The sequence below is a fragment of the Eutrigla gurnardus genome (genome assembly GCF_963514095.1).
Source record: "Eutrigla gurnardus genome assembly, chromosome: 3".
NCBI classification, from domain to species: domain Eukaryota; kingdom Metazoa; phylum Chordata; class Actinopteri; order Perciformes; family Triglidae; genus Eutrigla; species Eutrigla gurnardus.
In genome coordinates, this window is record NC_139917.1 from 23,676,053 (window position 1) to 23,697,691 (window position 21,639).

The following is a 21,639-nucleotide window of genomic DNA, read 5'->3' on the forward strand; positions in this document are numbered from 1 at the left end:
TTCACGGTAGGAAGATTAATAGCCTTACTTGAGGAGCAACATTTATGCAGTCTTTGTGATTTAGTATGGAGCTAGGACAGCGACAGTAAACTTTGGCACTGAAAATAAAATTTGGTATTGAAAGCAAGACCGGAGCTGAAAAAGAAAACATTGGCATTGAAAAAAAAAAACATATTGCATTGTCACTGAAACAACTACAGGCACTGCAAGAAAAAAAATCCACTAAAAAAATGAAACACAGGCTTTGAGAATGAGGTATCTGGATATCAAGGAGAGAACAGAACTCTTTTGGACTATATGATCACCAAAACACCTGTGTTTATGGCCTGCACCAAGTCACCTGGAACTGCCTTGGATTTTGTGTCTATTCCTGCAGTTTGGTATACGAGTGTTAGAAGAGGCCAAAAAAAGAAATGTATGTCTGCAATCACTTCTCATATTTTATATACCAAATAAAAACATTATGTTTCTCATCATATTTTAAAGTAGTGTTGAATATATGACGTCACTGAAAAGGGAGATTTGAAATAGTTTCTCTACTTTCAAAGGTAACACAGTGACATTTTCCTCATATCTGAATTTTCATAATTTTTTAGTTCCCCGATTTTCAGTTCGGGGCTTGTTTCAGAATAACAATTTCCGGATAATGGCTGAACTCCATAATTTAAATGTAAAATTTAAAAGTTTTTCATTTCACTTCCTCTAAACCCACTCGCCTGTGCACATCAAACCTCTGATGTAAAATGATATTTGTACCTTGTGTTATTACTGTATTTCCCTAAATGGCTGTAAATGAGGCAGGACTCAAATACTCTATTTAATATGGTTGAGAGCTTAAAGCAAACAACAGGAAAATTAAAGTGGATATAATCAGAAGAATGAATGCTTTATTGAGGCAGCGTGCACCAATTTGTGCTCACTAACAGGTTTTCTGGCAATAATCTAAATAACAGAAATCTATTGTAGTGAGACAACAATTGACTATCAACGTTGTGTCGTCCTCAGATTCTCTCGTACACTTTTTTGGCTGCTCAACAAAAAATAACTCCAAAAGGGGCATATCTAAGGTGGATTAGGTGGGGTGTGGTGGCCATGTCTATTTTTCTATGCACCTCTGTGGCTCCATCGTCCAAAGGTAGATTTCCTCTGAGGCTAATAACTCTGTATGAAAACAGAGGATTAATGTTGGCCTAAAGGTTCTGGTCATCACAAATAGACCTGTTCCAACAGTGATCCATCCACTTCCTGGTTAACTGTCCAGTAAAGTGCTTAATGCAGTGCCCCCCAGAATAATATTTACTGCTGCAGTCTGTCTCATGTCGCTGAGTCCTGAAGGCCAACTCAGTATCGGTTACTTTCAACTCCATATTGATTATGCATAATCACTGAAGGTATGTCTTTCTCCTTGACTCTGCTCATGTCCAAAGTAAGGTCACTGCTGTAAATCCAACTTAGGGAAAGCTAATAAACTGATGAAGGTAAAGTGAACAACGTAGCTGAATGTAACTATGTATGGAGAAAGCTCTTTGGTCACAGATACACACACAAAGAACCCCACTACATTTGATGGAACTAATTAATGCATGTACAGCTCAGTGGGGCTGTACGGGGGTCCCGGGTTTGATTCCCGGGTCGGGCTCGGGTTCCTTCTGTGTGGAGTTTGCATGTTCTCCCCATGTAAGCGTGGGTTCTCTCCGGGTTCTCCGGCTTCCTCCCACAGAGTGTGAATGTGTGTGTGAATGGTTGTTTGTCTCTACATGTCAGCCCTGTGATAGACTGGCGTCCTGTCCAGGGTGTACCCCGCCTTCACCCAATGACAGCTGGCCGACCCTGAATACAGGATAAGCAGCAGATGATGGATGGACAGCTCAATGGTAATGGTTGGTGACAAAAATGTAAAAAGGCATATTTTAAGAATTAAAAAAAGGGCAAGAAAAAATAGGGCAGTCATAAATTCAATATACTACAGAGGGGTTAATCATATAAAAAAACATACAGATGCAATACACAATATAGGTGGCAAAGAGCAGTGATAGAAGTACAGTGCACACATGTAAAATAAAGACTTGTCCACCCATTATGCAACTCTGCTTGGTCGTAGAAAGCATGCCAGCGATGGGACAGATATAAATTGTCCTTCGTAACGCCACGGTTGTTAAAGGAGAAATGCTCCAAGACGGAGTCAAGGTCAGAAGAAAACCTCATTCTGACATTAGAACAGTGATGGAGCGTAACGTCCTTTAGAGGGCCAAGAATTGCTGGCACATGTTCATTCTTGCTGCAGGGGGCAATGAAAAGGAAGCGTGGTACCTTCGAACGATTGGAAAATTCATCTTGTGTTGGAATTAACGCGAGCGCGTCCACGTGGGCAACACTGATTTAACGGAGAGCCTGCAGCATTAATGTAAGAGGCAGATATAAGGAAGTAAAAGGTGACAAATGGTGCTCATACATCTGCACTGAATGGGAAATAAATAGATAACCAATATATACAGACACACAGATATAAAGGGGAGGGGGAGGAATGGCTGTAGAGTAGTAAAGAAACCATCATTTTTTACTGAGAGTTTTACTACTACTCTACTATACTAATTCTAATGCGACGCTCCTTCCAAAATTGATCATCAATTTAAACACACTGCTTCTGACCAATCTTCAGCCACGATAAAAAAAAGCTCCAGTCCCTCGAATGGTGAATTATATAGAGATGCTGAACGTTAGCATATAAGCACAGTCACTTATCTGTGTGCATATCCTTGTGTTATGATGCCCGAGGGGCCTTGTACTCTCCTTAGCAATGTGAGCACATGGTAACAGTCGCATTTGGAGCTTTTCTTTGACCAATGGGAATGAGGAGAGATGTGGAAACCATTAGATGAGAAGACATACGTTGTGTGTTGATGTGGACTGTTCTAGTTTTTGTTGTCAGCATCTGATGTCATTGTTTCTGTTGTAGATCATTTCTGATTCTGCTGGATTTGGCTTTTAATATACTGTATGTATACTGGATGTATATATATATAAAAAAATAAAAAAATGTGTCTTACGGATGAAATTTAGGATGTACGTAAGTATAAACAAATCAGTATTTATCAAACATGCTCACGTAAAACATGTTCTCTCACCAAACAGATCAGCACACTCGCTGCGCAGCGCTAAATCTTCCAGTAATGCAAGATGAGCCATGTTACATTTTTAAATACTTGTCACAGTCTTTTATATATTTGGACACCAATTAGGTGTGTGTTCCAAACTACACAAAAATAAATACTTTCAATACAATACTTTCTATTTGCAGTTCTATTCTACCACTAGATGTTGTGTGTACGCATGGCCAGAGCTGTGCTTACATTTACACACATTTCAGTACAAGTAGATAAACTCCACACTTTGCATGGGAATGATCTTACGCACCCATTATGCACAGAACAAAATTAGTCTCGGGGATGAATTCATTAAATCCAGTGGTAACAGACCAGATACAAGCATACTCACAATTTACCTCTCAAACACTTAGGAATAACTAGCTCTCAATTTCTCTGTGTCCTCAACAGGTTGTAAGTGACATAACAGTGTTGAATATGCAACTAATTGTTTAATTACGGAGCTAAAGAAGAAGACATGACCAATACTAATGAAAAAAAGTGAGTCAAGGAGAAGATTTCCCTGACTATCACAGGTTCATACCTTTAAATTTGACAGATCCATTACACGTCATTAAACCAATGATACACCTGGCTTGATAATTAGTAGGTAAAGATGGTGTAATGAGAACGATGTGATTAGGAGAGCCTTTTGGGTGAACTTATGTGAGCAGTGAACAACGGCGGGGGAAAAGGGAGGTGTTCTACATAGTTGAGACAAATGGAAGAAAATTAAAATGAAGGCAAAGTTTATGTGGCAAGGGGCACTTTTTTATTTTGACACTGTTGATCCTGTCCAAACTACAAGCTAATGACTTAAGACAGCTCCTCCCTGACACCAGGGGGATGACTGCAGTGACATTGATCGGATGTTAATTAGCCTAATCTATTAGAGGATTGTGATGGTGGAGGTTAGGATGACTGTGTCTGTGATGGCACGAATAATGATGATGACAGCTATGACAATCATATCGCCAAGTATATAGGATAGCCTTGAGTGTATTAGCTATTCCACCAGCAAGGACCAATAAGGTGCATGCTCACTCTGACAAAAGCGTATAATTCTGCACTGCACCTCATTAAAGCTAGTGCTCTATATTTTCCACTATGTGGTAAGCCATGCGCAATCTTTGGACTATACTGGAACAGCATCAGGCAGAACATCATTTGGATGTCAGAGGGAAGGATGGGCGGTAATTTTCTGGAGTCATCAAGTATTTATTTGACATTTTGAGGGACTATTACTGCAACCCACCTTTTTTATTTAGTACAAAGCTGCAAAATAGTGCTCCACACAACACCTGGCGAAAGTCTCGTCTGCAGCGAATACTTCAACAACAATCAGTGATTATTATTATCATGATCATTAATTGTTTCTGGGTCATTGTTTGGTCCAACACTTACAAAACATTTTTTAACCAATTATTGATGATCTATTCATGCTGTAGTAAATAAAATACTTCCCCAGATCCATTTTGAAAAATGCTGTTTAATGCATTCCATATGCCTTTAATTATGTTTTTGTGTATCCTCTGATATTTCCGTACATCATTCATCCTTAGATATCCCCTTAGGTATTATAAGTTATTACTTTTTAACAATTGTTTCTATATTAGTCTCTCTTTGGACCAGGGGTAACGCTCCATCATACAAACAACTGCTGTGCACCTCACTGTTGCTGCATACTTTACATAACAAGTAAAAAGTGCACGGATGAAAAGCAATGCGACACCCCCCCCCTTCCCTCATCAGAATAATAGAATGCATCTGCTGAAAATGTCCTTGGGCTAAACAAAGTTTTAACATTGTTTGATGCAAAGGACATATTTTGAGTGTGGCATCAGTCAGAACCTCCCTCATCAGCAAACAGCTGGGGCAGTCCAAAAGGGCACACAAATCACTCACTCTCTCGGCGACGTCAAAGGAAGCAGCAGTGCTGTTTTAAGTGACAGTATGTAAAGAGAGGCCCACATAATGGTTTCTAAAGGCTTCTTTGAAAGGGCCATGAGAACAAAAGGCAACGCCCACTGAAGGGCACAGGAATTTATCACAGGACCTTTTTTTCCCCTCCAATTACAAAACACCACTCACAATCAGCCAAAGAATGTACAGGAGGAAAGGACGTAGTCGCCGTGACATCACCCATCAGTTTGTGAACTACAGTTTTTAAGGGTCTAGTTTGGTATTTTTTATCATGTTTTTTTTAGGAGCCAGAAGTGACAGTGTGAAGAATATCTCCTTTATCGTCTATGTTGGTCTAAATGGGACCATCATTTATTAAATGATCTCATGCTGTATTGAAGACTTGAGAGCATATGCTAATTAAAAAAAATGTTTACTTAGCGAATAAATCAAGTGAGAGATCGTTTTCTCATAATTTTATATATATTATCGGCCCTGCTGGCCATTAGAAAGAATGCGGGTTTAAGGCACTTCCACATTGGCTTCACTCTGTCAATTTATGAATGGAAGTAACACAATACGACTATCAAGAATCCCACCCGGAGACGCCACGAAACCTACAGTATACTTTGAGTTGAACTGAACAGTGTTTTATTTCTAGTCTGTATCTAATCATCTGCCTCAAATTGAAATGATGTCAGGGGGTCGGCTTTAAATGCCGGAACTAAAAACATAATTTATTACAGCTCAAAACATAATAAAGGAGGACAAATCAAGTAAAAACAAGCAAACTAATTGACCCTAACCCTAACCCTAAACATGTATATTATAATGTGAGGATTGGATTTCGAGCAAAATGAAGAAAAATATGTAGGCACACAAAGACCCTGGTTAGATGAGGAGAAACAGTTTGAATACAGAGCACATTTGAATGTACCAGGTGTGTCTCAGGTGCACAAAAATGGTATTGAAGTGGTTTATTCGTAGCAACAGATAAGTCACTGTCACTTGATGCACATGCACTGCATGTAATTGAATCAGCAAGTAAAAAAAAACTGTTATCCTAGACTGTGCAAATTAGAGTCGTAAAGTTGAGCTGTCATTGGCTATTTGCATCACCACAATGAACTACAGAAGGGGAAAAAAGCACACAGGTCTATTTCCCTGCTGCAAACGGCGACATTACTCAGAGTGGCTGAGATTTGCCGGCGGAGCTGCACACGGAGCATGTTATTTCTTAAATTAAACTAAAAGTCAATGATGGTTGAAACCTTGAGTTGTGTTTTGCTGTGTGATTTCAGCCACACATGCCTGCATGCACAGTTAAGAAGAAGAGCACATTTAGAAGAAAGATGTACCCCCATTCTCCTAAGTTGCCACATTGCAAATCATTTAACAACATTTGCCCCACTGCCTGGGAGAAAAGCTCTTTGTACGGCATTCTCTCGGTGAACAGCAAGAATGTGCCTACAGGCTGAGAGCAGAATTGTAGTGTGTTAATTTTGGTTTGATATTGTGAGTGTACTCTACATGGGCACATTGTTTCAATTATATATGTGTTTTACAGTGCAACACTTTTTTTTACATTTCCCAGTAGGTAAGTTCTCTTCAAGTTTCTCTAACCACAATGAAATAATACCAAATTATTAAAACATTTCCCCCCAATATCACAATTTCTTATCCAGTACAGACAGCAGTTTCTGTCTTCTCACTTAATGAGGGTTCGTATTGCTCAGTCAGAACAACACCTCTGTGGGCTGGTTGAAATCTTAAGACCACCATTACGGTGACCTGACCTGCTTTGCTCAGATATTCACACATAACATGCACGTTCGAGTCCTGAGCTGGCCAACAGATGCATGTGGATATGTGTGTGCCCCCCCCCCCCCCCCCCGTGTATAATTCATGACTGACCTCCACCAGCTTGTTGGCATGTTCACGGAACACCTGGGCGTACTCCTTGACCTCCTTCTCGTTTCCACTCTTAGCCGCTTCAATGAGCACCAGCAGAGGGACGTTGGTCTCCAGGAAGGAGTCTGAGATGTGGTCCATCACTGCCTTTCTCAACTAGAGAGATGGGGAAGAGGTCACATGATTAATATTATTGCAGATAACTTGACACTATTACATTTGACACTGATCGCATTACAATGAAACATCATTCAGCATTGTGATGAATGTGATGTGGCAACATAATGGGGTGAAAGGACACAGAGGCAGTGTGAGGTAAAGATAGAGGGGGCGCGAAAGAGAAGAGCAGAACCCTCAACAGAACAGGAGTGTAAATTGCTTGCAAAGTGTCATTTTTCCCATAAGGCCTTTTACTAGGGCAGACTTTGCGACTTATGTCTTTGTTTATGGAATCGTTTTGAACCAAACTGGCAGGGGACTAGTTGTTTTATAAGACAGTAAATGGACCCTGATGGCCCTCACTGGGATATCTGATGAGATGCCAGAGGGAACCGTATAGGAAGCACAGCAGACAAGTCCTTTATCTTACACAACGAAGGAGTAAGTCACATGAGACCGGCACAAAGACAGACAAGAATACACTGTAGGGAGAAAAGGTGGATTCCCACACATGTAACATCACCATTTATTTGATATGGGGGCAACTTACAGTCTCGTTTCATTCCTTGCACTACAAAAAAAGCAGTGGTAAGTGTCTCCAAGACTAAACTCTATACATAATTATTAAAACAATAAATTCCAGTTTAATATGTTGCTTTAATACACAATAGTACTGTTACCTTGCAGTTTAACAACACTTTTATTATTAATAAACCCAATTTATTAGAATTCCTCATCAACGGCATGTGGGATACAAGATTCAGTGATTCAGTAATGCAATTAAGGTCTCCATAAAACAAAAATATGTATGCACACTACCCCAAAATCTCTTCTCAGGTCAGTAATCAGTTCTGCACTTTTTCAAATGATGACATTAAAGTGAAAAGTGTTAAATGAACAACGTGGTTGACAGATATTTGTTTGACTTTTCAGGCCATCTTATAATTAGATGTAAAACAAACAGTGTGACCATATACCTGAATTAAAACACTGTTTAAGGGAGATGGAAGAGAAGGCTAATGGCTGTGTGACTGACAAGGGGGAATTCATTTAACAAACAAAAAAATATCATATATAAGTCTGTCAATCGCACTTAAATAACCTGTGGCAATTACAAACTTAATTGCCAATGGCCAGAGCGGAGGCGAACAATTGCGAATTATGCCTTTCTAAGGGCAGATAATCCATCACTATGGCCTCTGGAAAGAGAATGGATTTGGCCAGTCTAGTGGACATGACAGGTCTGCAAATGCCGTAAACAACCCGAAGCCCACACTCTCTGTAAGCACTCCTTTATCCAGGACTATAATCCTGGATCACTGACGTGATGAGATGTGTACTGAGATTCAACACCAAACACGTGAGGCTTTTCTCAAAGGCTGATCAACTTTGACATTTTTGAATCGTTTATCTTTTACTCAGAAGAGAACAGACTTGCATCAGTGCAATTGTGTAACCTTGCTATACTGTCACCTGGTGGGTGAGGGTGGGGGGTCAGGGAAGATAATATATATATATTGCCGGAACACTATAATAGTGATGTTGCAGCACTGGGTAAAGGTGTGACAGAACACACTATCATTCTGGGAAAGGTGAGGAAAAGAAGAGATCTGGGTTATTTGTAGGCCTTAAATGTGATTACTTCACCAATGTTCTCACTGCAGTAAATAAAGTAATGGAGACGAATAGGTGGTGGGGTGGGGGGAGGCGGAGTGCTGCTGTGTAAAATGAATTGCCTTAGCCACAAGCTATCACCCTGTCATAAATATACATACTAATTCCAACTAATTCCGTGCGTGGAGTGTTTGTACCACTTTGGGAAGGTGACAAAGTTATGAATACAGTACTCATGGGTGTAAATTACCAAATAGCAAATTACATAAACAAAATGTAAGAGCTGTAAGGAATTATCAGAGCAGTAAAATATTCCCAAAATTGGACCTGTGATAGATAATGGATGGATAGATGGACCTTAGATGATGAGGTCTGTCACCTCACACGCGAGTGCATATATTATACAAAGTCTACGAGACTGCGAGGCCTCAGGATACTCACGAATGCCCTACAGTGAAACTGATTCTGACGGTTTGTTTGAGTGGCGAAATGATGCAGACGAGTGATTTCCCAAGTCAGAGTTTCTCCTGCACCATCAGCATTCTAATGCCCACACACCACTCCCACAGAAATCCATCTTCAATCTATCAGATCTCACCTCCCTATATGCTCCACCTCCACCGTCTCCTCGAACACTCCCTCAGCATTTCACTAACACTTAAAGGAAAATGGACCCGGAATTCAAATAGATAGTGAAGGCTCTGCACATTATAATTTAGTGGGGCAGTGATTTTTCTCCCCATTCCAACAGTGCCACAATGGATTCCAGCTTTGAATGCATCAGGGTTTTTTTTCTTCTGCTTAACATATTCATATATGATACTTTTAATAAAAATGTTATGAGTGTTATTCAATGAGTTTAATTTGTGGTCAAACATTTTGGGGAGGGACCTTTCTAGCTCTAATGTGCCAATGCCCACGTGCATTAATTGAGGTCCATGAGTCGCTGTTCAAATATGGCTTTTTTCCCCCCAAAGACAGACGTGAACATTTATGCACAGCACCTAAACTCACCACGCTGTGGCTGACTGGGAGAATCTCACTTCATGCAGAATCTTACAAAATTGTGTGTAAATACTCCTGAGAAGACCGGAGGCTATCACAGCAGCATATTAATGCCTGTGGTTTTGCAATGACTTGTGCAAACGACCATCTCTGGTCGTAATGTTTGGACGGCTGCATAATGTGTCTGATCTTCTGCATACAGTGAGATCAATAATGTTACATTGTACCCTTAAATGTGTAGCAGTACTGCGGTGGGATTTGAATAATCCTGGTTCAATTAGCCAATTGGAGGTAAGCTATCTGTGAGTGAATTAATCAATACATGAATGAATGAATAAATGAATTAAGATGTGGTTGAGTTCCTTAATGGGAAACAGTGTAATTACACCTTCACGTATCCCTCCATCATGCCTCTCATCCTGTGCATCTTTCTACTCTTGCTATCTGAAGAGGGGAAATTAACAGCAGAGAATCCCACCTGATACTGAAGTGGCTAACAAGACGCTTTGTGAAAAATAATTAAGTTGATGCATATGCATAACAAAATTTGAGAGACCAATAGATCTGTGTTGCTCGCTGATAAGTGGGAGGACTGTGTGATCTGCAAAGATGATATTAGCATTCTTTTGATGCCTTTGCTTTTTAATGGGGAAAATCTTTGCATTTTTGGGAGATTTAGACACCTTGTTGTTCACAAAAACAGCTGCACGAGGGAAACTATTGCAAACGATCCCTTTGATCGGCGTATGATTTAAAAAACAAATACAATTCTGTTAAAAAGGACTGCAACGATGCTGAGAGAATGATCACTTAACATGCTAACAGTTGGTTAGAGTCTCTACACATGTAATGCGTGACACCATGAATTTCAAAGGGAACACTATGCCAGATGTCTGGATGTTTACAGTTGCACTTAGTTTTCTGCTATGTTTCACTTGTGATTCAGAGCACACGCCGGTGGGTACCTTGGGGTCAGCCCAGGAAAGTTTCTTATTAAAATGTCAAGAGCAATCACAGCATAAACGTTTGGAGTCACAGCTGAGGGGAAACAGCCTGAGCAAATCAAAAATTAAGTAATAGCTCTCATATATGATATCTACCAGGGAATATGGGGAGATGATTAGTGAGAGGAGGCTGGAGAAATCAACGGGGAGGAGAGGGATGGACTGATCATCAACAGGCTAAAACAAACAAAATATGAGACAACACATTAGATGGATCATCTTCATTGAATGTGTCCTGCAAAGTAAAACACTAATAAGGAGGATCCGGTTTTAGAAACAAGGTGCATTAATGGTGCTTTTACATTGAAGTGTTTAATGAGAACTAGCACTATTATTGTACATGATGTGCTGACTATTGATGACCTGCATCTACCACAGTATTATTTATTTATGATGGGATTCGGATCATCTTACTGACATGACATGTTTAACTGAGTTTGTCCTTTCAAGTTGTAATGAACTGTATGCAACCAAACTAACTAAACTAAGAAACTAATAATATACACTATATATTTATATGGATAAAGAATGTACAGATAATGTGAATTTGTTAGTTTAAACAAAGAGCTGACAAGTTTTGTGGCAGCTGTTCCTCCTTAATATGATAACCCTCAACAATTAAAAAACAGCTGCACTCATCAACAAACTAATGGCAGCAATGGAAAGGATTTCAACATCCCAAAGCAGAAAGAGAGAAGAAAATATGGCAGTTGTGCTATAGGGAATCCTGCAATCAGTCATCAGTCAAAATACAGCCCAGAGATGTGACATGACAGATGCATTCATTACAGACACTATGACAGGGGCTGGAACACATGGCTCATTTCCAACAACTGTGTCGGGTTGGTAACGTAGTGAATACTAATTAAATGATTTTTTTTAAAGGCCATTTTTGTTTTTTCTGCTCCCAGGTCCACCTTTTCTTTGTATGATCAAAATTGTGTCTTGTTTGTTGAACTTGAATTGTTTATTGCAGTCATGTTTTAAAAGGCAAAAAGAAAGTCTAAACATACAAAAATAGCTATGATGAGAAAATATGCACAGTGGTTGTAGTGCTCGTTTCTCTAACAGCTTTCAAAAGGGCCACAGACCAAAGCAAACTCTGTTGGCAGCTATGGATGTGCTGTGAGTTATTTTAGTCGAAATATGCCACACATGAACACATTTTGTATCGTTTCTTGGTTATTGTGAAATTGAGCAAACATCCCCAGGTTCTTGTGTGAGAGAGACCAATTGAGCCTCTTCTACAAGGGCCGTCACCAAAACAACCAGTGTTTCCCATGTTTCCATGACTCCCACACCATTTCTAAGAAGGTCCATATTCTTACGGCAAATGTTAAATTGTGAAATACAAATATGACTGACATTCATGCACAATGGCAAGTGAGAGATGGCCTATGTAAGTATCTGACTTTCTGGATAGTCTCATGATCACAGATGCACAAGCTATACATAAGATCTCATCTGATATATCAGGCCCCTTAAGAGGAAAATAAGGTCAAAGCCCAGCTAAAGTTCAGTTTGAATTGTGTGAACTTGTTTCTGCTGCATTGCCATTTCTTTAAACCAAGTGAAAATAATAACTAAGCATTATGACCCTTTATGGGCTCAACAACGCAACTCTGGGCATACTGAAATACAGGATTTGTATGTATATCCGTAAGAGCTCTTCATCGGCAGGTGAGTTGTTTAAGAACAACAGTTCGGGATCATCAGTATTTTGTCAGGAGTAGTAGTTTATGCAAGCTTGATTTGACTTCTATGGATTTTAGCTGTCTGAGTTTGGGACTTTCAAATGTAAGGCTCTGGCGGCAGCAGTCAGCACAGTGAGATACATTTTCCCATTGATTTAAAAGCTGATCTTAAAGTATAAAGTAGTACAAATCTACCACCAGACAAGATAGTCGGCATTCAGCAAGCCTGCAAAGCCCGATATCACCCCTCTCTTTAACATGTGATGCTTTTTTTCCCTCTTTTTTTCTTCAAGCATTTTATAATATTTGTGCATGGTGAGGCGAAGACCATGGTTATGGAAATTCCACTGTGGTGAAGGTTAAGCAAAGAGTCTGTGGTTGCAGTTAATGAAAATGCAAATGTTAACATCCTGTGACTGTAGGCAAGCCCCTGCATGAAAGCTGAAGTCACTACATGCCCATCCACCTCCCTGACGCCTCCACCTGCATCTACTGTGCCGAGTAGAATCAAATACAGCTCAGACCAGGTTTCTTTCAACACATTCCTCCTCTGTATGATGCTATAACATGTATTAAATACATTTTTTTCTGTTACTTTTGGTGTACCAGAAGGATTACATTTAGGCTCCTTATTGCTTTCCAAATGCTCTTCCTTTTTTATGCACTCATAGTACTTGGTGACACCGGTAGCATAACTTAGGAAACGGTCAATTGTCCTTTGCTTTTATCTTATGTTATTGCTTCAATATTAGCCTGCATAGTCACCTCAAAATATTCTTTCATCTTCTTTCATCTTGAAATTGCTGTTGTGTTCATTATTATATCAGCCAGAAGAATCATGCAATCAGAGTGAGTGAGTGAGTGAGTGAGTGAGTGAGTGAGTGAGTGAGTGAGTGACAGACAAAGCAAACATGCACAATATTTTAGCAGGCCAGTTATGGCTGCATACTTAGTGACCTCTCGTAGTGACGGTGACGCACACTTCACCTTTTATTGCCCCTAAAATGACTGAAAGGTTATGGCTTTGAAAGAACACTGTGAAAATGGAACGGTGATGCAGACGGAGGATAAACACAGGTAGTAATGAATAACATCAAGTATGACCCTGTTCCATTTAGTTGGGGACCTGGTATTTTGCATGCCAGCTTACTGGAAAGGCTGCGACACACAGAATATAGAACGGGACTATAATTCATGTGATCAATTGCACCTGTGTTTACTCATGTCGAAACGGCTGCTGGGAAAAAGGGGCTTATTGCAAATGAAAAGCAACCGTGTAATCACTGTGGATGGTGACATGAAATAATGTGCCATTTGTGTCATGAAGGTTGGTTCAACATTTGCTTGAACATCCTTCAGTTATCCCGTTTGTTTGGATGGAAAATCCACGTTTCATGTCATGTTGGCACCAAACACCCTTTTCACATTCGTGTAATTCAAAGACGCTGCATGGTTATGCTGCCCTGCATTGTCTCCGTGTTGTTCAAATCTAAATTTATTAAAAAAACACAATGGGGGTGGGAACGACACATTTGACATCCAGCAAATTTGCCCTGGATAAAAGACAGCTTAGCATTGTCTTGTAGACACAACAGCATGAAAGAAAAAAACAATGCTGCGTTTCCCTGGCGGTGTTGTCACAAGGCTTGTTCGATCTTACCTGCTCCCATTTCACAAACTCCGTCTGTCATTTGTGCTTGTCAGTTATTTGATGCCCCCCCCACACCCCCATTTTTCACAGTGGAGACGGCGCAGACTGAAATGCTTACACGAACAATAGTGCGCCTCCCCTCAGGAAGGTCTTGCGTCTGCACGCCGCCGCTGACTCGCTCAACTTCTAATTACAGTATCACAGCTCTGTGTAATGCCTGCATGTGCGCCGTGAGTTTGCCCTCCCATTTAAACTCGGAGCTCAAACAGACCGCCCATTCTGTCAAGCCAAACACAGATCAATAGAGCATCCTGTCAGAGTGAGTACCGCCTGCCAGCCTGTCAGCCAGCCCCACCAGAATGCCCAGAGGGAGGGCGCGGCACAGTACAGCCTCCTATCTGGAATGATACGTCCGTCTCAAGGGATCGGACAGGACCCGACCGCAGCTACTCTACGCAGTTAGTTGCTATTGTCGCTATTGAGTGCCTCTCCTGCTCCTGCACTGTATTCGTGTATTCAGGGATCACAAACGATGTCCCGATGGATTCTGCTTTTTCTGGGGCGAACACGACTACAAGATGTGTGCTCCAAGTCGGAAGAATTTGAGCTTGAATTAATTGGAATTCAAGGAGTACTTCAGATGCATGCTTAAATGATTGTATTACATCAACAGCCACTTATGCACGCTCATATAATGCCCCCCCACCCTTCTTTTAAAACATGCCGTCAACATTTTTTCTTCATACTCTGCAACATCCAACAGCGGCAGGCCAGATTAATTTTGCCCTCACTGAAGATGAAAAAATAAATCAATATTGCTTCTGAGCTCTGATGTTGCACATCACAGCATGAATCATCTACTTCTTTATCACTATTGGAGGGTCATTTAAGAAGGTAAATCTACTGCTCCCTTATGCAACAGTTGGGTTTGAGAATCTAAAGTGGAGCAGAGATTAATATCACTGAATTCCTGAAATACATTTGATTGTTCACCAACACGTTTAGGACAGAGTACTTAGTGCTAGCTACTTGTAAATAAACTCTACGATGGAATAGTGTTTCAAAGACCATGTGATTTAAAACAAAGTGGTATAAGCACTTTTATGTGGTCAAAATGGATATGTACAGTTCCTACTGCATAGAACATTGCGTCAGTAGATATCTGTCCAGTCTGTCTATCTGCAGGTTGTATTATGTCTCCGTGTTTGACATTTCTTGCAGTGTTTGTCTTAACCCTGTTAACCCCCTGTTGACCTGTCAAGGATCACTTGAAAAAAATAGTCCACAATGAACCCCTGCCATCCTTCATAACAATGGGATATCAAGCTTCGGCAGCACTGAGGCTTGACTGCACATGCTGAGTTTTAGTTTAGTTTAGTTTAGTTTATTTGTTTATTTCGGGCATGTCAGTTAAATCATCATCACACATCATTTTCACATTTCACACAAAAATACACATGGCCGAAAGGGAAAGCGGGAGAAGCCAAGGCTTATCTAGTCCCGCCCCCATTACACACAGGATAAAATCATCATCATAATCTTTTCTTTTCATTGCATTTTTCATTTGACATAACTTTTCCTTTTCCTAGTGACATTTGACACAACATGTTACAGCAGTAGGTGGTACAGAGAGCTGACGTCCAGTGCATACAGATTACGTGTGTGTTTGCACACTTGTCCATATTTATTCATCACAATAGAGCAACAGTCTCAACATGTAGACAAGTCCGAGGGAAAAGAGAAGTAAACAATAAAAATAAAAAATAAGTTCAAATGTGGTATCAATGTCTGTCTATAAATAATGTGAGGTCATTAAATATGTTTTTGATATACTATATTTTTGTTACTGTAAAATAATAATAATAATCTATATATATATATATATATATATATATATATATATATATATATATATATATATATATATATTAAAAAAAAAACTTGTACTGGTACTTCTCAATTTTCTCGTGTTCCTTCTTCCTGATGTTGGCGTCAGCTGGGATCGCCACATCTATCACCACCACTGTCTTCAGCTCTTTGTCCACCACCACTATGTCTGGTTGGTTAGCCAGGAGCTGTTTGTCAGTCTGGAAGCTGAAGTCCCACAGAACCTTGGCCCTGTTGTTCTCAGTCACCTTCTGTGGTATGGCCCATTGGGATATATATAGTAGTGTCATTTTTTGAACAACAACATACCACTGTGTTCCCTAATTAAGATGAATGTGGGCAACATAGTTTTTATTTGATCATATCCACATATAATCTGCCATAAATACCAATTAGAGGACAGAACTGTTTACGCTACTTGTTTAAGAAACTTTTGCTTTAATCTAAGACAAACAAGAAATGATGTGGCCTTTAAAAAAATGAATGTACATATTTGTGACCTGTTTTTGAAGATTGATGAAAAGAATGGGCTCGGGGCTGAATGCCACAGACAGCGTAAGACAGTATTGAGAGATGGACACAAACACTGTTAGAATAGAAGGTCGTCAGCCCCAACCTTTAAAGTGACTTGATTTCAGAGAAGGTATGTACAGTGTTTGAAAGGGAGATTGAGACGTAGCATGAGACTCACCTGTCGGCGCAGGTCCCTGGTCTTTTTGGTCATCTTATCGATGGCTGAGTTCAATGGGTCACCTTTTTCTTTCCTGCCAGTCTGTGAAAGGAAATGAAAAGAACATGTTAGTGAAGTGAAAGTACATGCTGTTACAATCCTATCTCGACGCACGACACTGCACCACAGTATACATGTTCCTGTTGAAGTGAAGCTGAAATTACACTTTCATCACGGAACATTGGAAGTGTTCCACAATTAGGTTTCAGTCAGTAACACAGGACTGAATCAGTTCGTTTTGCTGCCTAGCAACAAGACTATTGGGCATGTATTATAGCCGATTCCCTGATGTGCTAACTCCTTCTGGTGACTTAACCATGTGTTTCACCTGACCCACACAGAGTCACCTACTGCTCCCTGTCACCTGACATGGGTGCGTTCCAATAGGAGAGCATTGCAGAGCTTCATGCTATTCCAGATTCCTGTACTCTCCAGTTACCACGCATCCCAACTAACCAGTAGGAGCCACTGATGCAGACAGTAGCACAGGATCTTGTGCCGTCTTCCATACAGAAATATTGCCAATTGTGTTCAAAGGCCAGGCCAAAAAAGAGACTCCACTATGCCATCCGGGTGTCACATTTACCACTTACAAGCTCTACAGTTTTTGCTCGAAAAAAACTATGGAGAAGAGTGGAGTGATTTATTCTACTTCAGTTATTAGATTTCCACTTTTACTATCTAACTTAGGATGGCAGCTTGGCCCAGAGGTTAGAAAGATGCTGTCAGTGTCTTGGAGTGAACCATTTCTGCTCCAGGACAGATATAAAAGATCTGGTAATCTGATCCCTCTATAGAAATGCATACTGTATGTGTGTGCTGTACTGAATGTAGTGTATATGAATAAAGCTGGGCTTTGACTTAGATAAATGAAAAATCATGTCGCTAATTTATTAAACATATATTTGCATAACACTTAACAAGCGTGATGAAGATGTCTGCTCATTTCTATGTGACTGGTTATTAATTATAGTCTACAGTCAGAACAAGACAGATGTTCGACTAACATATTTAGTCATTTTTCTACATATACATAGCTTAAATGTGATGGTGAAGACACAGTGATCTTCTGTTAAAGCAATGGCAGCATACAGAGTTGTGTCGTTGCCAGGCAACCATCTCACAGGTCTGCCCAGCATTGCATGGATGCGAATGACCAAAAAGGTTCATCAGAATTTGCAGAAAAACACATACCTGGTGACATGAATCCAAATTCACCCATGCCATCTGAAATCCTCAAAAATGAGGATTTCTTTGAGACAAACTGCCCATAGAACAACAGGGATTTAAGTAGAGGGGCTAATTAGTTGCTGTCCTCCTATCCTGTTTAATGACACACAACATGTGGCTACTTATCTCTGTGTTGCTGCACTACCGTCCTGCCCTTTTGATAATTGAGCGGAACAGAGCGTCTCCTATCTATATGTCACAAAGAGCTAAATGAGACCTCATCAGACGCCCATCTCATAGGTAACTCCCCCAGAGGTTAACATTGATCGTCACTTTCAATGCTTTGGTCATTATCGGGTTGTAAAATGACAAGTTGATTCTCTTATCACACAGAGAGGGAGCGCTGCTACTGTCGACTCGGACCCACAACATGGCGTCATCGACCCGCCGAGCGATTTCTTTCAGGTTCCTTTTGGCTCAGGAAGTACGAGAGTTGTACCAAAAGACTTTAGTTGGAAACAACTAGTCTAAAGCCACTTCCTCTTCTTTTGACACACAAAAGAATAGACATTCGAGGAGACGCCAACTCGGGAACAAACAACTGCAATCTTTTTTTCCCCCCTGCAATTTCTTCATTTTGGATTTGTCACACCCCGTGCTCGATGTGCGTGAGCACGGAGGGGCTGTGGGGAATTCACACGCGTGCAAGGTCACTGATTTGAAAGTGCTGCTCAATGAAAAAGAGCCTGTAGCCATAAAAACAGATATGATTCCCTTTTCTGGCTAATGTATTGCTGGCTTGCCCTTGGCCAAGGCTCATATAGCACGAGTTTTCTTTCATATGGATGTTAAACATTAGGAATGAGCCATTTGTCTCCGAGCTCATGCTACAGTTAGTCACCCTCTCTTTGAATAGCAATCACACAACGCAGCCATTTTTTGTGTGTGTGGAGCTATGCACAAAACTGATAGGAATAAAGCTGTTTCTGTTGTTTTTTTTAAATGTATTTGAAATTTGTATTCTGAAACATATTACAAGCTGTTCTGTTGATTGACATAGGGGGAGGAGAGGAAATGAGGATAGCATTCAGTTGCCCCCCTTTATATGCCACACAATCACAAGAGCACGAGCAGACAAGCTCGTCTATGCCAAAGCAGAGGACATGACAACATTAGTCATTGTGCTGCCTGAAAGAGCCTAATGTGTCATTAAGGCACCAGAGGGATGCATAGGATTAAAGATGCTCACCGACAAAAATAAAGAGGGGCTTAACTTGAACCGTTTTGAGGACACGAGTACTCACGTGATTGTATGTATAACAACCTTAATTTAATCGAGAGGAAGAGAAAATGGCTCTCAAAACTCCTCTCACTATTCTAGTCAAGTCAGTTTATTTATATAGCACTTTTAAAAAAACAACAGGAGTTGACCCAAAGGTGTTTTCTAGTAAAGTCAGATGAGTTAAGCTCTAACTGTGCATAACTGAAGAAGTAAAAGGTGTGCAAACGGCAATAATACACAATGCAAGACAGTAAAACAATAGAAAGATGGAATATTCATACAATGAATAGACACACTGCTGGAAAAAAAACTGATGACTGCTTGTGTTTTCTTTTTTTTCTGGAATCAGAAATCCCATCTGATTTATTTCTCAAAACTCTGAGCTTTTTAATCTGAGTTAAGGAGATTAAAGCGGCACAATGATGTCAATCTAAAGGGAAAAAACCCATCACCTGTTATTCTGAGCCCTTATTCACAACCAGGCCGTAGTTATTGTTGAGTATAATTTTCTCATATCTACTATAGCCCTTTGTGTATTCTTATATCTTTAAGATCAATGCAGTGGGTTGTGACAGTTACAGTAGTCGGTGGCATTACTAAGCATAAGCTTCCCTTATACTTTAATTACTTTTGTGCTTTCATATGTCAAAACTCCTTCAATACACTACGAATAATGTATTGCACATGTTGGGTTTTTTCTGCTTTCACCCAATTAAAAACGCTCCGCATGAATCCCCCATCACAAATGTTATAAAGGAAGGAAGTCCACCATCATGAATCATAGGTTAGTCAATGCGTCAGGCTCGTATTCAGTCCGGCTCGCTCCAAACTGTGACGTGCGTGAGTATGCGGGCGAGTGTGAGAAACAAAGTGCTACAGAGAAACCGAGTCGCATCATTGCATGTACGTGTCCGCGTTGTGTTTATTTGGGAAACTATTTGACTTCCCTCCGTTCCCATCCAGGTGTGCCCCGCATGTGCAAGCAATCCCGCTCTCAAATTTCACAGCCATTAAAGCCATGACAACACAGTTGGCTGTTGATTCAATTGTCTCCAATTCAGAAACATTGAGTGTTTAGTTTTTGACTGCCACATAATGGAATGCGCATGTTTGTTTTTTTCCCCCCCTGGTAAACACAAGTCCTGTGGTGTTTCGCAGACAATGTTCCCAACTGTCCCCATCCATTATTTTCTACCTCCCGGTGTGCACTCTTTCATTCTCAGTCGGGGGGGAGAGGAAGATGGAGGAGGGTGCCTGGAAATAATCATCAAGTGTGTGGGGTAATGGAGGCAGTAGTCGCCGAGTTATTCTTGCCCACTCTGAAAAAAAGGCTGGTGGACAGCGCACGCTGGTGGAAGGGCTGAGGGCCCCGAGTGTGCTCGCTCTCTCAGGCCCTCCCAAAGTAAGTTGTGTAATTCAGTGGTGCACTGCAGCACAATCTGCCTCGCTGCATTTCTGACACTGTAATGGTGGAATAAGACATATTGTCTGTGCAAGCTGAATAATATGCAGGAGAACGTGGCACTTAGTTTCATATATTTCTGTTTTCCATAGTTGGGAAATCTAAAGCTATGGGTAGGTCATGCCTTTTAGAAACCTCTTTTGTAATATTTGTTGAAATCTTCTTTACGTCCATCAATGAATCAAACACTACAAAAGTAAAATCTAAAACAAATCTGCTATCTCTGGCTGTCACAGGACTTTTAATTAAGCCCATCCAATCATTTCATTCGGCTTGAACACCATGCAAATAAACGTCCACAGATTTTATTTGTTGCAACAATGGATAAAAAAAAACAGACTTAATGAAAATGCAAACAATCAATATATTTCTGATTCGCCCATCAAATTCAAGTGTTTTCATCACCACATCTCTGTACCTCCCTTTCAACAAATGTAATGAAAATGACAATAGCAAGAAACACCGAATCCGACGGATGGTGAAAGAAGTGAGGGATGAATGTGGTAATTCATAAGCAATAACACGGCAAGTCAAAGGAACGGGCAGATGAATCAGAGAGAAGAAAATAGAAGACAGGTGGGGTGGGGGGCATGAGGCATTCTGTCTCAAGATCAATGTGTTAAATGACATCAATTCCGGCTCCTTGTCAATTCAATTAGGCAAGAGTAAGAGGTACAATTACTGTCCAACGTGGTTACACCGTCTGCAGCGGGCGTAGAGGGGATGCCTGGCTGATAACGAGAGGGTGAGAAAGTGTTGGTGCGAGGGTTGGGGGTTGATAATAGTGGTAGCATGTTGGTTGGTTTACCAGCAGATAATGGGCAGCTAGATCCTCATTAAGATAAGTTGTGCTCCTTCATCTGTATAGCTGTAGATGGGCCAATTTGACTTGTTCTCATTAAGTGGAACTTAAAGAGGTGCAGCGGTGGCTATCAGCTAGTTTGATTACAGGATACCGGGGGGAAAAAAAAGATGCTACACGCACTGCAATGCCTGTGGCAGAAAGAAAGAAAAAAAAAACTTCC

At 40.5% G+C, this 21,639-nt stretch overlaps 1 protein-coding gene across 1 annotated transcript in view; it reads right to left on the minus strand.

Moving 5' to 3' along the window:
* The window catches only part of ctnna2 (catenin (cadherin-associated protein), alpha 2), a 263,054-nt gene that overhangs the window by 53,149 nt on the left and 188,266 nt on the right, over positions 1 to 21,639 (minus strand). The window contains exons 8-9 of the mRNA XM_084005035.1: positions 16,662 to 16,742; positions 6,960 to 7,112 (exon numbers count right to left, since the gene is read on the minus strand). Of these exons, the coding sequence (XP_083861161.1) occupies positions 6,960 to 7,112; positions 16,662 to 16,742 (234 nt within the window). The remainder of the gene's footprint in view (positions 1 to 6,959; positions 7,113 to 16,661; positions 16,743 to 21,639) is intronic.